Source organism: Panulirus ornatus, chromosome 25 (genome assembly GCF_036320965.1).
Source record: "Panulirus ornatus isolate Po-2019 chromosome 25, ASM3632096v1, whole genome shotgun sequence".
In the NCBI taxonomy this organism is placed as follows: Eukaryota; Metazoa; Arthropoda; class Malacostraca; order Decapoda; family Palinuridae; genus Panulirus; species Panulirus ornatus.
The window spans coordinates 10,169,203-10,183,900 of NC_092248.1; the positions used below are offsets into that span (position 1 = coordinate 10,169,203).

Sequence of the window (14,698 nt, forward strand, 5' to 3'; positions counted from 1 at the left end):
ATGAAAAAAAAAAAAGAAATATATATATATATATATATATATATATATATATATATATATATATATATATATATATATATATATATATATACACTCTCCTTGATGGACCCCAGTTGCCACGAGGCGAGGGAAGGTCCTCCCTCCTCTGGCTTCTTTTGGTGAGGTGGAAACATATGCAGGTGGCGCGCTCAACTGGTCAAGTAGACCCCCGACTTTTGGGCAGTGTCTCGTCTGCAGTCGCTAGTGTGGTAGTAATCGCATCTTCACGTTAGGAATGTGTATATATATGTGTGTGTGTGTATTTGTATTTATGTATGTATGTAATCTCTCCTGTATGGGAAAATGCCTGAGGTTGGCTTGTAAGTGATAGAAGAAAAGGTGTTATGAGAAAAGGTGAAAGTTCGGATTTTACGTTGATTTTTTTTTTTCTTTTTGTTACAGGAAGTTTAACATTTTTAAGTTTTAATTAGTTGATTGATTCATTCATTAAGTCGCAATCAATTCGTTTTATAGGGAAGGTCAAGTACAAAGTGGAGAGTGCATGGCAGCCATCCTTTTAGAATGAAAGAATTGAACGAGATCTTGGAATTCTTATTACACCTTGTAAAGGTTGGGTGGGATCAGAGCTGGGGGTCCAATTGTGAAGTGGTGCTTGATGCATTCAACCCTACTTGCGGCGCCGGGTAATTGGATTGTGTGGGCGGGAAGGAAGAGGCGATAGCATGCTAATGAGAGTGCCTCAGGCAGCAGCAGCGGCGAGCGGCACTCAGTGCCAAGGGGAGGCCAGTTCGCACAGGATGGCAGGGACGAATCGTGAGGAACACGAATCCCGACCAGATGAAACTGTCTGGCCTGGACTTGCACTGTCGTCAGAGGGATGCGATTGCCTCCGCCACACAAGCGTGGCATTATCCTGTTAATTATCCACATGCTTTGTATCAGATATTAGAATTGATTAATGGTGACTCATTAGAACTGACTTATGGGAATGGTTTTATGGGTATGATGGAGTGCTGTGCTGTGTTGTATGGTGATGTCATAGTGACATCATGATGATGTGTGGTGATGTCACGATGACGGGTGGTGATGACGATGATGATGGTGTGGAGGTAGAGACGTGTTGTTGGAGGCCACACTCGAGCGTTGTTTGTAAGACCGAGTCAGGTATAGACCTGCGTGTGTATGATGTGTCCTGCGCTGCGCCGTGCCCACAACCTGCCCCCTCATATCCCAGTGGCTCGTTACTGCGTCGTCACACTCGCCCTGTGACGACACCCCCCTCATGCTTCCCCCACACGCACTCTCTCACACCAGCCTGTGTCCCGCACTCGCCGTGTGCCTCAGCCTCCTCCGTATGTGGCATGCGGCAGGAACCGCACTCACTCATGCGTCGTCCACTTGCGGCGCGCCGCCCCCGCCGGGTGCCGCATTTCCCCGTGGAATCGCTCTCGTCGGCTGGTGCCACACCCCCAGCTCCCAGTACACGTGGTTTTCACCTTTCGCAGATGACTAGGTCTTCCCTCCTCTCCCAATCACTTTTTTCCCCCCCCGATGCCCACTCCGTCCTCCACCTCCTCCCAGCGTTTTAATTTCTAAATTGCAATATCTCTCGCCTTGTTTGGCGTCGGAGAACTCGTAAGATTTCCGAAATTTTATGGTTTTTTTTTCTCTCCCGTTTTCGGGGGGAAATATGGATGTTTTTGTGTGCTGTGTTGACGCGGAAGTTTTACAAAAGGGCGCGCTGATCAAAGGCAACCCCCGCGCGAAATTGGGTCTTATGAAGGGATCTGTGTGGTCTTGTGTTGCCTTATCCTTGCTTATTATCGGTTCGGCCTGAGGCTGTGCTGTGGTGTTGAGGGAGGATTGGTTCTTACTCCGCGGGTGCCGGGCATTGTTCGAGACGTCCGAAACCCTTGGATCACTGTGGTACCATCCTCGGGTATGATGGTGTGACCTCTGACCAGACAGACCCTCAAGGATCAGGTCCCATCATACACAAGGGTCATAACTCTGTGTTTAAAGGTCGTGCTCAAGGATTTATGGGGTGAATTAGCAGAGTTCCTGCAGCATGTGGCAGCTGTAAGTGGTATGTGTCCTTTGGAAGCTCGTATCTCTGCAGATGATTATGGTTTTAGCTTAATCTGGCCGCAGACCGAACTCCCGGGGGTGGAGATGAGCCCCTGAAAACCAGCTGAAGGTATAGATAAGGCTGAAGTAATACCTGGTAATCGTGTGAGGAGCTTTAGGTTATATGAAAATGCCTTCATATATATATATATATATATATATATATATATATATATATATATATATATATATATATATATATATATATTATCCCGTACGGTAGAGAGCGACGAGCAAACAGCAGAAACTGTTTGTTCCCGTTTTTGTAAGGGGGAAAAATTCCCTCGCGAGTCTGTTTGTGGTAGACGGTGGGAGGCTGTGTCTATTATCCCCGTGTACCTTCCCTTTATTGTGGTGTTGCCCCAGGGGGTGGTCAGTGTCACTCTGTAAATTGAATAGTTTGCCCTTTTCTGTGAAAGGCAGGCTCTCTGTGTACACTCCTCCCGTTTTCTTTGTGATTTCGAGGCAATTATGGTTGACTGAAGTGAAAACATGCAAGACGGATCGTCGTATAGGTGTATACATCTCAGCGTTCTAAGTTTACATCTAAGATAATGCTGTTCGTATTGTTATTTGATATGTATATTTATGAGTATTGTTTACATTTTCGTTGGAAGAGAGACTTTATGTTTATCAGGAACGCAGGTATGTATGTATCGATATAGACGCTGGATATTGAATAAAGCTATTGTAGAATTTGTTCTGGAAATGAATGCAATTTTCCTTTCCTCTTTGGACAAATAGCTCGAAGGAAAAGAGCTTTGAAGCCAAGTGCTTGTCAAGATTTGAACGTGAAATCGAATGTTTTGGTTGAAAATTCTTGTAAACGGTTGATGGAATGTTGGAAGAGAACTGCTCAGTGAGATGGAGAGAGCATGTTTGGCACATGGGTTAATTTGTTGATGTAATGTTAATGTTGTTAGTTTGCGAGGTTGGTGTACGTATTCAGGGTTTGTTCATGATGGATGAGTGAGGTCGGTGTAGAGAGTAACACGCTCCCCAGGTTCTCTCAAACCCCTATGAGGCTCCATACTACTCGCCCCGCTCCCCATGTCTCACGTATTTGCCTCCCCCATCACCCCTTCCATAAACAAACTAGACAGCTATATATATATATATATATATATATATATATATATATATATATATATATATAGAGAGAGAGAGAGAGAGAGAGAGAGAGAGAGAGAGAGAGAGAGAGAGAGAGAGAGAGTTCACAGTGGTGCGCATGATCTAGCATATGCTCATAAAAAAAAAAGAAAAAATTTGATACGGTAAGTTCCCAAGTGTGCACTTTCGTGTATTGATCATTACACGAAAGTGCACGTGGGAACTTATCGTGTTTCATTTTCCTGTTTGTATGTGTTTTGTACCCACTATATGTATGAATATGAGTACAGGCAAGGGCCATGGGGTATACAGCGTAAGAAGTAGCCTTACACGATGAGGTCGGCGGTATGTGTGATAGTTCATGAGGAATGAGTGAGTGTGTGAGTGTCGGAGCAGGAAGCTGAGGCAGAGGTCGGTGGCACCAGTAAGCCTTGGGAGTGCCTTTTGGCACCCCCCTGGCTCGTTGCCAGTGATGTTGTTGGCTACTATACCTTAACCCCCCCTTTCCCCCCTACGACCCCCCCACTTCTCACATTTCCATCCAGGGCCGCCGTTGCTCCGCCGCCGGGCGCTCCCTACATGGTAGCCGCTGGTAAGGTCGATATTTGCCCCGTCATGGGGTTTAGCGGGGTTTATCCTTGACTGGACGCGAGAGCGGACCTCGAGTTCCATTTTTATAAGAGAATGCGATCTAACGTTGGATCGGTCTGACCTTTTTGTCTCGCTGGGTAGAGAAACCTTCCCCCCTTTTTTTTTAACATATGGTATTTTTCTTTTTTACGTGTGAATTTTTTTTTTGATGGTTTTTGTAAGGCTGTAAAGCGGAACCTGGGGTCTCTGGGTATTACTTTCGCCTCCGTGTAAGCGTCCGCCGGACTCTGGCATCCATGTTGACCTCGGTTTTTTTTCGTTTTTTTTTTTTCTTTTTTTAACTTTCGTGAGCAGGCTAGCTGGATATTGCTGCAGCGGCAGACGGGGGATTTTCGTATTATCTTTTCCCTCTTATGGGTCTCTGTACTGGGGTAAACCACCAGTTAGTGGAGTTCGAATGTCCTGTTTGCGTTACACACGAACGAGAGAGATGGTTGTCAGATGTGTGGGCAGCCATGTAGGGGATGTTGTCACGGTGTTAGGGGCAATTGCTCACTATATGTAGTGGATGTCGACACAGTATGAGGCATGTGGTCTCTATGCGTAAGGGATATTGACACAGTATGAGGCATGTGGTCACATACATTAGGAATGTCATCGGTATAGGGCATGTGGTACTATTTATAAGGGATGTCGTGTCACTATGTAAGGTATGTGGTCACTGTATGTAGGGTATGTTGTCATGTGTAGCATGTGGTCATTGTATGTCGGAGATGTTGTCAATGTAAGGCATGTGGTGACTGTTTGGACCATGTTGTCTTGTGTGGCATGTGGTCACTGCATTAAGGTTAGGTTGTCACTATGAGGCATGTGGTCAATGAATATTTAGGGCATCACTATGTATATTTAGGGCATCACTGTGTATATTTAGGGCATCACTGTGTATATTTAGGGCATCACTGTGTATATTTAGGGCATCACTATGTATATTTAGGGCATCACTGTGTATATTTAGGGCATCACTATGTATATTTAGGGCATCACTGTGTATATTTAGGGCATCACTATGTATGTTTAAGGTAAGTTATTTGAACAGTGAGTTAATTTAGGTATGTATTGTTAACGAAGGCATTTGACCAGATCCTCTAGGTATGTACGATTGACCCGAACGATTCACTAAGTTTAGGTAATAGCATAGTGATAGAATGTCAGATTATTTAAGTTAAATGCGTAACACGAGCAGATACCTTTTACGATGAGTTGTTGGCGACATGTTTACGGTATGACCTAAAAGTTCGTGGAACTATTTTTCTTTCCCGTTGGTGACTGCGAACAAAAGTAGGAAAGTATAAGTATTGGAATTCTCGATGCAGGATATGTGTTTATCCTGGGAAAAGCAGGCAGTTCTCCCGGACAACCCCCCTCCCTCTCCTCACGTCATTCCATATTTTTTCCATATTCTTTCGTTTTCTTTGTAGTCCTGACCTAGTTTTTCCCAGTGTTTCGGTGTTTTCATGGCAATAATGTATGCCAGAGCTGTGTTGGGAACAGGTATTGTTACTTTTATGTGTCTGACGACTGGTATACACCTTGATGTACGTCAGAGTATAGCGGAGTTCACTAGTTTACCTTCTGTTTTAGTCATTGGTATATGAGATTATTATACATTTTTTTTCCTTCTCTGCTTTATAGTGTGTGTGATGAGTATACTGGAGTTTACCCTCAGGTTTATTCTGTGTTGTTTGATGTGTATCCTGAAGTTTACCTTTTTGGTTATTTTGCTGTGTTATGAGTGCACTGAAGTACCAGTAGGGTGTGTAATGTATGAATATGGTAGTGTTTATCATTTTATTGTGTGGTACGTTTTAGTTTCCCCTTGGTTTTACTCTGGTGTGAGTGCTCTAGAGTTTTCCTAAGAATCTAGAAGTATACTTCAAGGCTTATATGACGAGATTATACAGTAGTTTACCAAGTTAACCACCGGTTTGTTGTGGTGTATGTGGTGAGTATATTGGAGTTTACCTGGTGCTGTACTCCGTGGTGTGAGTGATGAGTTTACTAGCTGTTTTACCTTGTGAGTGATGAGTTTGCTCTAGTCTACCGAGTTTAGTCTACCAGGAGTTTACGTAGGGAGGTTGTACGAGCGAGTGACTTAACATCTTCTGTCTTACTCCTGCAGGGGGAACTGGCCGTGCCCGGAGGGGGCAAGTCCCGAAGGAGGTACCGAAGCCGATCGCTCTCCCAGTCATCCACCGACTCCTACTCCACTTGTAAGTATTCCACTTCCTCTCCTGCCTCCACATCCAGTACTCCCACCACACTTCACCCCCACCCCCATGCAACGCCAGTGGCACCCACACCCCTCGTCGTAACACAGCATCCCCCCGTCGTGACACAGCAGCTGCCGCCGCCCCGCCTGACCCTCCCCCCGCCTGTGACATGAGTGGCATGTAGACCCCCACCCTCCCCCCCTCCCCCTTGTTCGAGCACTGGTTGGGTAGATGCCATCATCACACACACACATCCCCACTTTTGTTAGCAAGCATCGTGTCTCTTAAAAGTTACTAACAGACCCAGCCCGCCTCCCCTCATCTCCCATTCATTTTTGAAAGGAATTTGATGAATTTTTACATCAAGATGATCCCACAGCCACCGTCTCTTGAGCACGACCCTTGAGCACGACGGTACGACCCTTGGGCACGACGGTACGACCCTTGGGCTCGACGGTACAATGACACGACCCTGAACTCGTGTTTGCCGTGTGCTAATACGTGTGGCGAATGGGTGGCCGTGTCGTCTTGCACAAGGGGTCGTGCTGCTGTGCTCAACGTTCGTGCCTTCGTGCGTAAGAGGTTAACGAGGCAATACATACAAGCGGCGTGGCTTTGTGGTGAAGTAAGTAGGTGGGAGCGTTGGCAGATGGGGTGGTGTGTGGTGGGAAGGGGTCTGGAGGCTTGTCCATGCTGCGTGTGTGTGTGTTGTGTGTGTGTGTGTGTGTGTGTGTGTATGCTCTCCCTGTAGTATCGGTGGTGGTGGTGGTGTGTGAGGGAGGTCGGTCAACAGCCAGCCGTCAGCACGGTAAGTTGCATGTCTAGCGTCATCACCTTGTGGTCGCCACCTCAGCTGGTGTGGTCGTCATGACTCGGACGTGTTAACTTACACACGCACTCACGTGTATACACCCACTTTGGCGTGTATGTATTATATATATATATATATATATATATATATATATATATATATATATATATATATATATATATATATATATATATATACATATGCAGAACCTTCACCGTGAAGAGATATATGCACCAGTCGCCACTGGAAACAGGAAATAGAAATAGCAAGTACTTTCGTTTATTACTTCACCATTTTCATTTTCTCTTTCCAGTGCTGATCGTTATATATATATATATATATATATATATATATATATATATATATATATATATATATATATATATATGTATGTATATATATGTAAAATCTCTACCCGTGTAAAACATTTTCCCCGTAACGGACTAATAGTAATCATATAAATACATATATACAACACATACATACATGTAAACATAAATACAGACACATGCTCGCACATTCAACCTCATCCCCTGAACCCGCGGATGGGGATGGGGATAGAGGGTACAGATATCAGCCAAGAGGCCTAGTTGGCGGCCCCCGACGTTGGCGGGAGGGCGTGGCGTGTAGCGGCCACGCCCTCCCAGCCCTAGAGGGAACCTACCGCATCTTGACATAAAGGAATCAATAGTGTGGGGCACCGGCACCATACCACACCTGTGGCAACGGTGCCTGGCCTGGCATCACGGAGGATGATACCATCTCCCGAGCCAGGGAGTGACGTCTGGTAACATCCCCCTCGCCACGGAGCGACGTCTGGTAACATCCCCCTCGCCACGGAGTGACGTCTTGAGGATTCACAGCCCCCGGACGATGAACTCGTTAGAAAGTTCTCTCAGCGTTACTGAGGCTGGCAGAGATCTAAGTCAGTATTGCATGGCTTCTGAAGATGACGCAAATGTGTAAATTCTTTTTTTTTTCTTTTTTTTTTTTTTTGCGTGTGAAGAGGGGCGTTAGATTGAGTAGATGGAGTGGAATTAGGTCCCCCTCCCTCTGGCAGCTGTTAGCGTGGAGGTATCTAACCAGCATTGTATGTGTGTGTGTGTGTGTGTGTGAAGCATGGCCATCGCTGAAGACATGATTAAGCAGCGAACGCTCGTAGAGACCTGGCTGACGATGTCACTTCGGATTACATTGTATGGGTGAGAGACGTAGCTCCGCTGGTGCCCCTTATACCTGGGTGTGGTAATGATGATAGCCGGTGCACACTACGGCACCTTGTCGTGATCTCCGGCTGACACATCAGTGGTGGTTTCGTAGGCCGGTTGCCGGAGGGAAGTTGAGCCCCCTGAACACAGATGTTGGACGAGTCTGAAGACGACGGTCATCGAGGGGGAAAAAGTTCAGGTGCCACGGCGGCGTAAGGAACAAAGACGTCAAGTTACAACACCGGAACACAAGACGGAGACGTTGGTGTGGGTGACCAAATCGGGGGCGACTCTCTCGTGTACACAACAGAGGAACCGGAGTGTGTGAAGATTATGATGGTCCCGGACTCTGGAGAACTTACACAGCGAGGATGACCACTGGATGACACACTTCAGAGTATTCGTCGTCTGCCAACCAGAACACAGGTGTGTGACAACATCATCCTTCAAGATGGACAAATGATTTTCCCCAACATGTGGGCGAAGGTCAGCCATAGTCCACGTTGACTCAGTCACCATCATGATTGCAAGGAGTTTCTGGTATCCCGCCACACTTTATGCCATGGGAACGCGGATGGCACACATCCTTCACGTATGGGAAATCCTGGAAGGCATAGTCCATCTACGTGGAAAAAAAATGGGGGAAAAAAAAAAGATATCCCTTTTGGTATGACAGCTGGAAAAATGTGTAGAATAACACCACAAAAACCCACAGTTGACGCAAATACAGGAAAAGAAAAGAGACTGAAACTTTTGGCCACGAAATCTTTCAGTTCAATAACTTCAAGCTCTAGAGACTTATGGACAGTCCAGCGAAGCCGTCAAGAGAACTCACTGGACGAATTTATACAGTTTTATTTGACCAGGCAGGTGGGTGGTGGAGGGTGCGTTGGCTCGTAAGCCGCAGCCCCTAACATCTGAGAGAACGAAGGAGCAGCAGCGGCTGTGGCTTGGTCTCAGACCGAGCTGTGGGTGAAGAGGCGAACCTCCAAAATCGACGTAACCATAACGTACAGGCGGCGGAACTACTCCCTCCCCCAAGACCAGAGCAACGGGAGGGCTGGGATCTTGCTACCTGCACACGTATATCCACGTTGACCTCTTGATTACAACGGCACGACCCTTGACCCTTGGGTATGGTGGCCGAGGTCCTCCTACCGTCTTGTTTAAGGATCATGCTGAAGGGCAGCACCGTCGTGTTTGAGGATGGTAGTGTGGTACTGAAGGGGGTCGCGTTATTGAGGATCACGTTCTCAATGCTTAAGGGATCGTACCCTTGTGCTCAGGGCCCGCACCGTCTCCTCCCTCTCAAGAGGTTAACGACGTCTTCCCAGCTTAGACGTAATCCTCGCGGAGATTGGCCCACCGACCTCAACACGCTATTGTCAAAAGCCCACCTATACGAGAGACCGTTCCTGGTATCCCTGCTGAGTCCCCGCACGAAGGTATACTAATAATGTTCCTTCAGGAATGAAACAGTTCAAATTGTGGATGAGGTTCTCTGGCTTGGTGTCTCGGAACCATAACATGGCATTGGATGGCAAAGTTCCAACTATTATCCATGTATTTAACTCTGATGTTCCATACCATTGCTCTGTGTCAGGTCAGGGAATGAATGACCATGCGTCGCCGAGGTCACGTAATGGTTCCTGAAGACTGAGTCACGTCATCATCTCGTGTAAGAATCGGTCAAACTTTCCACGTCTCCTTGTTCCATCTTCCATCTCCCTCCTGTCCAGCCTCATCCTGCTACCCAGGCTCATCTACCAAGAGCTTTGGCTAGCATTTCCAACCCTCCTTCGGTTCCAGATGTTCCCCCACCGTGCTAGCCCTTTTCTTGTCTCGATTTTTCCTTATTACCTCAACCCTCCCTTGCCTTTCCATTCCCTCCATCCCCTATTTCCTCATCCCTCCCTTGCCTTTCCATTCCCTTCATCCCTTATTTCCTCAACCCTCCCTTGCCTTTCCATTCCCTCCATCCCTTATTACCTCAACCCTCCCTTGCCTTTCCATTCCCTCCATCCCCTATTTCCTCATCCCTCCCTTGCCTTTCCATTCCCTCCATCCCCTATTTCCTCATCCCTCCCTTGCCTTTCCATTCCCTCCATCCCTTATTTCCTCAACCCTCCCTTGCCTTTCCATTCCCTCCGTACCTATTCTGACCTGAACTCTTACTCCCTTGCCCTGGTCTTCACATTTCCCTCTCCTCCCCAGCCCCCCATCATCCAGCCGAGGCGGCCCCTGATTGGCCGGTACAAACAACGTGTGGCTCTGTAGAATAGGTTGGCCTGAGTCACAGCGCTCCCAAGTTTTTAACGGGCTCACTTTTCCTCTGGATTGTCGTCCCAGCCTGAGCCAAGGAAAGGTTGTTCATTTCCTTTATGCACTCCTGGCCCCGGGGGGGTGTCGGTCTTTTCCAAGATTTGCCCCTCTACCCCCAGAAAAGAATTTTATGTGACGTTTTCAAGAATATTTCATCCTCGTATCCTCGTGAGCACAACGTTACCAGCCATTGAGCACGATACACACCTTGAGTGCGACGCATTAAACCCTTATTTATGATGACCTGGATTATATGTGTCGACCCTTAAGTGTAAGGGCAAAGGCCAGGCCATCACGCCCAGCAGCTGTACTATCGTGATTTAAAGGGTGGTACCACTCCAGGCCTGAGGTTAAAGAGGTGGAGCCTTGTAAGCCTCGAGGAGATGAGTAAGGCTGATGCTTGGATCCTTACCCACAAAAAGACGGAATGCTGACAGACGTATCCAGTGCTAAGAGAGGATTAAAGAGAAAAGAAAGACTCCTGATTCTTCTTCAAGGTGTTTTAACCTGCCAGAAACGTGCTTCCTCAAGGAAATTGGTTCTTTTGTACGACCTTGGATCGTATAGCAAGTCATCCGAGGGTGCACTTACCTCAAGCCCTGCATCAGCTTTGACCTGAGCTAATCATGAAGTGTACACCAGATCCTCATCTGCTAACACTCAGCTCTACACCAGCTCTTCCTCAGATGATATTAAACTCACTGTACCTCTGTGCTGAAAGGCGTTAACCATACTTTTCCTGGTTTTGATTTTCCCTGTGTTTGATCCACACGTAAGTCAAGGTAAGATGAGGTATCTTGCTCTCGGATCTATGTTCGAGTCCTTCCCATTTGACCCTCTGACCAAAACTCCCCATTTTTCGTGGCGTCCCGCTCCCCCATCTTGTGGTTCCACCCGTGCTTCATGCTTCCCATCATGGTTCCCTCCCCATCCTTCCCTCCCAGAGCGGGAGCCTTCCCTCTCCCAGCCTCCACTGGATGTAGACTTCCTGTTGACATAACTCCGGTTGGGAGACATCAGCTTACCCTCTCGCCTTCCTCTCCCACTGTGGGTCTCCCTCCACTCCCACTATGAGTCTCCTTCCCAAAACTCCCCACTGCTGTTCTCTGCCTTCACTTCCCACTGTGGGTCTCCCTCCACTCCCCTCTGTGGGTCTCCCACCACTCCCACTGTGGGTCTTCCTCCTCTCCCCAGTGTGGGTCTACCTCCACTTCCTCCACCAGCTAGTCGCCTCCACGTTCATGTCTCGCCCCAGGTTCCACTGTCATCTTCCCCCTTCACCAGGTTTTCGCATGTCTGTATCCCATTTTATTCTGGATTTTGTTGTGGTTCATTTTACTCCAGCTTATCCTCTCTCTCTCTCTCTCTCTCTCTCTCTCTCTCTCTCTCTCTCTCTCTCTCTCTCTCTCTCTCTCTCTCTCTCTCTCTCTCATAAAATGAAACAATTTTTGCTGGATTATTTTTATTATCCTCCCCCCCTCCCCCCCTCTCCTCCTCCCCTGGTCTTAGCGATGACGGTGTTTTCTGACGTCATTCATGGCCCGTTCGTGTTTGTCCCCAGCATTTCAGAGTTCTCCGTCCTGCCTTTATACTTTTATCCATTTTTTTTTTAACGTTTCACTAGTGATTTATTTTTTCTTTTGTTTTCTGCAAAAGATATTCTTTCAGTATTTTGTTTCATCATTATTTACATCATTTCCCCCACTTATTTCAACCTGTAATTTGTGATGTTTGTGTCACTTGTTATTCGGTTATAATTTTATTTTATTTCTTATCTTCTCCTCTTTCTTTTCGTCTTTCTCGTCTTTATCTTCCCATTCCGTTATCCTACTTAACGTCTGAATCCTTCTAGCACAGCGTTACTACTACCCTCGCGTGACCTCACCTAAGCGATTAGGGTCAGGTCGAAGGCCAGATCATCTTGTTCAGAGGTCGTTCCATCGTTCTCAAGGTTCGCACCGTCATGGCCAAGAGCCCCACCGTTGTAGTTGTCCAGCCGGTCGTGTTCAAGGGTCGTTCCGTCGTGCTGGAGTCGTTACGTCGCGGTTAAGGGTCGGTCCTCTCGAGCTAAAGGGTCAAACTTTGGTGCTCTTGGGTCGTAGCGTCGCGCTCACGGGTCGTAGCGTCGCGTTCAGGGGTCGTAGCGTCGCGCTCAAGGGTCGTACCGTTGTGCAGGCGGTCGTTAAGTCGTGGTAAATGCACCTTCAGCAGGAGGCAGCCCTTCCAAAAGTAAACCGCACCGTTTGTCTCGCTGTGTCTCCCGCCAACTCCACACTGGAGACCGAGTCTCCAAATATACCAAATGGCTGGCCGGCTGGTGCAGACCCGCCTCGCTGGACACGTTTCCATACCATTAAGAGTTTTAACGCAGGTGGTGGGGGACAGGTGAGCCACGCTGGTGAATGGGGCAGGGAAAGTGTGTTACTGCCGCGGACGTGCTCGCCGGGGAGGCTTGTAAACGCATGCCTCTATTTTTCCTGAGGGGGGAGAAGATGAACTGAATTTGTGCCGGTAACCCTGGCATATTTATTGTGCATCCCATGCTCATCCTGCGAGCGGTAGCGCAAAAGGATTACAGGTGTCACAAAGGATCTTAGTCGGACCTAACCTGACACCTTCCCTCCTGCATGAGGTGGGTTGTGAGTGGGGTTGGAGCTTTGCATGTGGAGATGAGGTAACGTGGGTCAAGGTTGGGTTGGGGTTGAGCTACTTGGGGTTGGAGGTAGGTGATTGGAGGAGGGGGGGAGGTTGTTCGAAATTGGGTGAGGGAGGTTGATTGGAAAAGGTTTGGAGGTTGAATATTAAGTTGGAGGAAGGTCAGATAAGGTAAAATGTTAGGATGGAATGGGGTTGTTATAGGAGGTTAGAAATAGGGTTGTATATAGACTAGTAGAGACCAGGGATGGTGAATTATTGTGAATAAACATCAAAAATAGATTCTAATTCTAATTCAAGGAATTGTGTGTACATTTCTCGTACATATACCTCCCAAATTGCTTTTTATTTTATCTTTTCTGGAACTCGACTGGTGGTGGTGGTGTTGAGTATTTAATAGAGTCGTCAGACATTATTTAACTTTAGAATTTCTAATAGAAATTGAAAAAAAAAAACTTTTCACTTCAAAGTGCGAAAGTTAATGAAGAACAAAATCAAAATTGGTTGTAAAACTTCTCCCAAGTTAAGGGACTTTCTAAGTAGCTTTGAAGTTGCTGTTCAGTAGACTTTCCAACACCGTCGGCATGTCTCTACTGGGACGGAACCCTCAAGATTTAACGAGGTTGGGATAAGGTAATTCATGAGCTGATAAGGTCACGGTGGTTCGAGCTACCCTGATAAGGAAACACGTCTGAATGATAAGAGGGGCTGGTCACGTTACCAGGGGGATCCTGGGTTGGGTTTTTCTCACCTCGCTCCATGACTTTGAATGACCGATGGACCAGGAATATTGGGGTGGTTGGGCTAATCGGTGGTTTAGACCTGTCATCTGCCGTGGTCATTAAAGTCGTCAACCTTAATTCTTGACCACGGGTGTTTTAACCTTCCTCAGGCAGGTTATAAAGATAACTGTGAGATCATATACAATGTTTCTTTTTGAAGTTGTATGATACAAGTAGAGGAGAACTTATGATTTCCTGTAAATTACACTTTTCCAAAGAACTACATCTACATCCATGATTATAAACAGTGATTTGTGTGGTGTAGTAACGGGCGCCAATCTTAATAAACAAAAGAAAATGGGAAAGCTGTGGTTTGGGGGTGACGTTTTCCATTGTTAAGGGGAGACTTGAGCAGATGTGATGCCCCGTCACGCTCTGGTCCTCGTAGGTCGAGGTTCTCAAGAGTGAATGTTGGAGAGTTTTGATACCTTCATGGACTCTCCATGCCGACCCATCCATGTGGAGAAGGCTACCCATGATGGCTGTTCGACCTGGCGTCCCAGTTCGGTTCCGATGTTAAAGTGAGATGTAACATTACAAAGATGTAGTAAGGTAACCTGGTATGGTGTCTGTGTAACATGGATGGTGGACCATCATAGTACACTTTCGCAACGTTAGACTTGTTTTTATTGATTACTACATCGCTGCAGTTAAGTGACATTAACTCAATCACCACAACTCAATATATGGTGATTATTGACCGAGAGAACCTGTATTGAATGCCAATACTGTATTTGTCATGGGTTATAACATTGCAGTTGCAATAAGCTGTACTGGTGCTAAGCTTTGCGTGGTTGATGCTTTATCTTTCTCTCCTCTCGC

At 46.8% G+C, this 14,698-nt stretch overlaps 1 protein-coding gene and 1 long non-coding RNA gene across 13 annotated transcripts in view; one reads left to right on the forward strand and one right to left on the reverse strand.

Annotated features, from left to right (window-relative positions):
• The window catches only part of LOC139757250 (adenosylhomocysteinase-like 1), a 338,517-nt gene that overhangs the window by 158,370 nt on the left and 165,449 nt on the right, over positions 1–14,698 (forward strand). For all 12 annotated transcript variants that reach the window (XM_071677539.1, XM_071677544.1, XM_071677533.1 and 9 more), the window contains one exon: positions 6,008–6,098. In XM_071677539.1, the coding sequence (XP_071533640.1) occupies positions 6,008–6,098 (91 nt within the window). The remainder of the gene's footprint in view (positions 1–6,007; positions 6,099–14,698) is intronic.
• The window catches only part of LOC139757251 (uncharacterized), a 151,611-nt gene that overhangs the window by 117,700 nt on the left and 19,213 nt on the right, over positions 1–14,698 (reverse strand). The gene's annotated exons all lie outside the window — the stretch shown is intronic.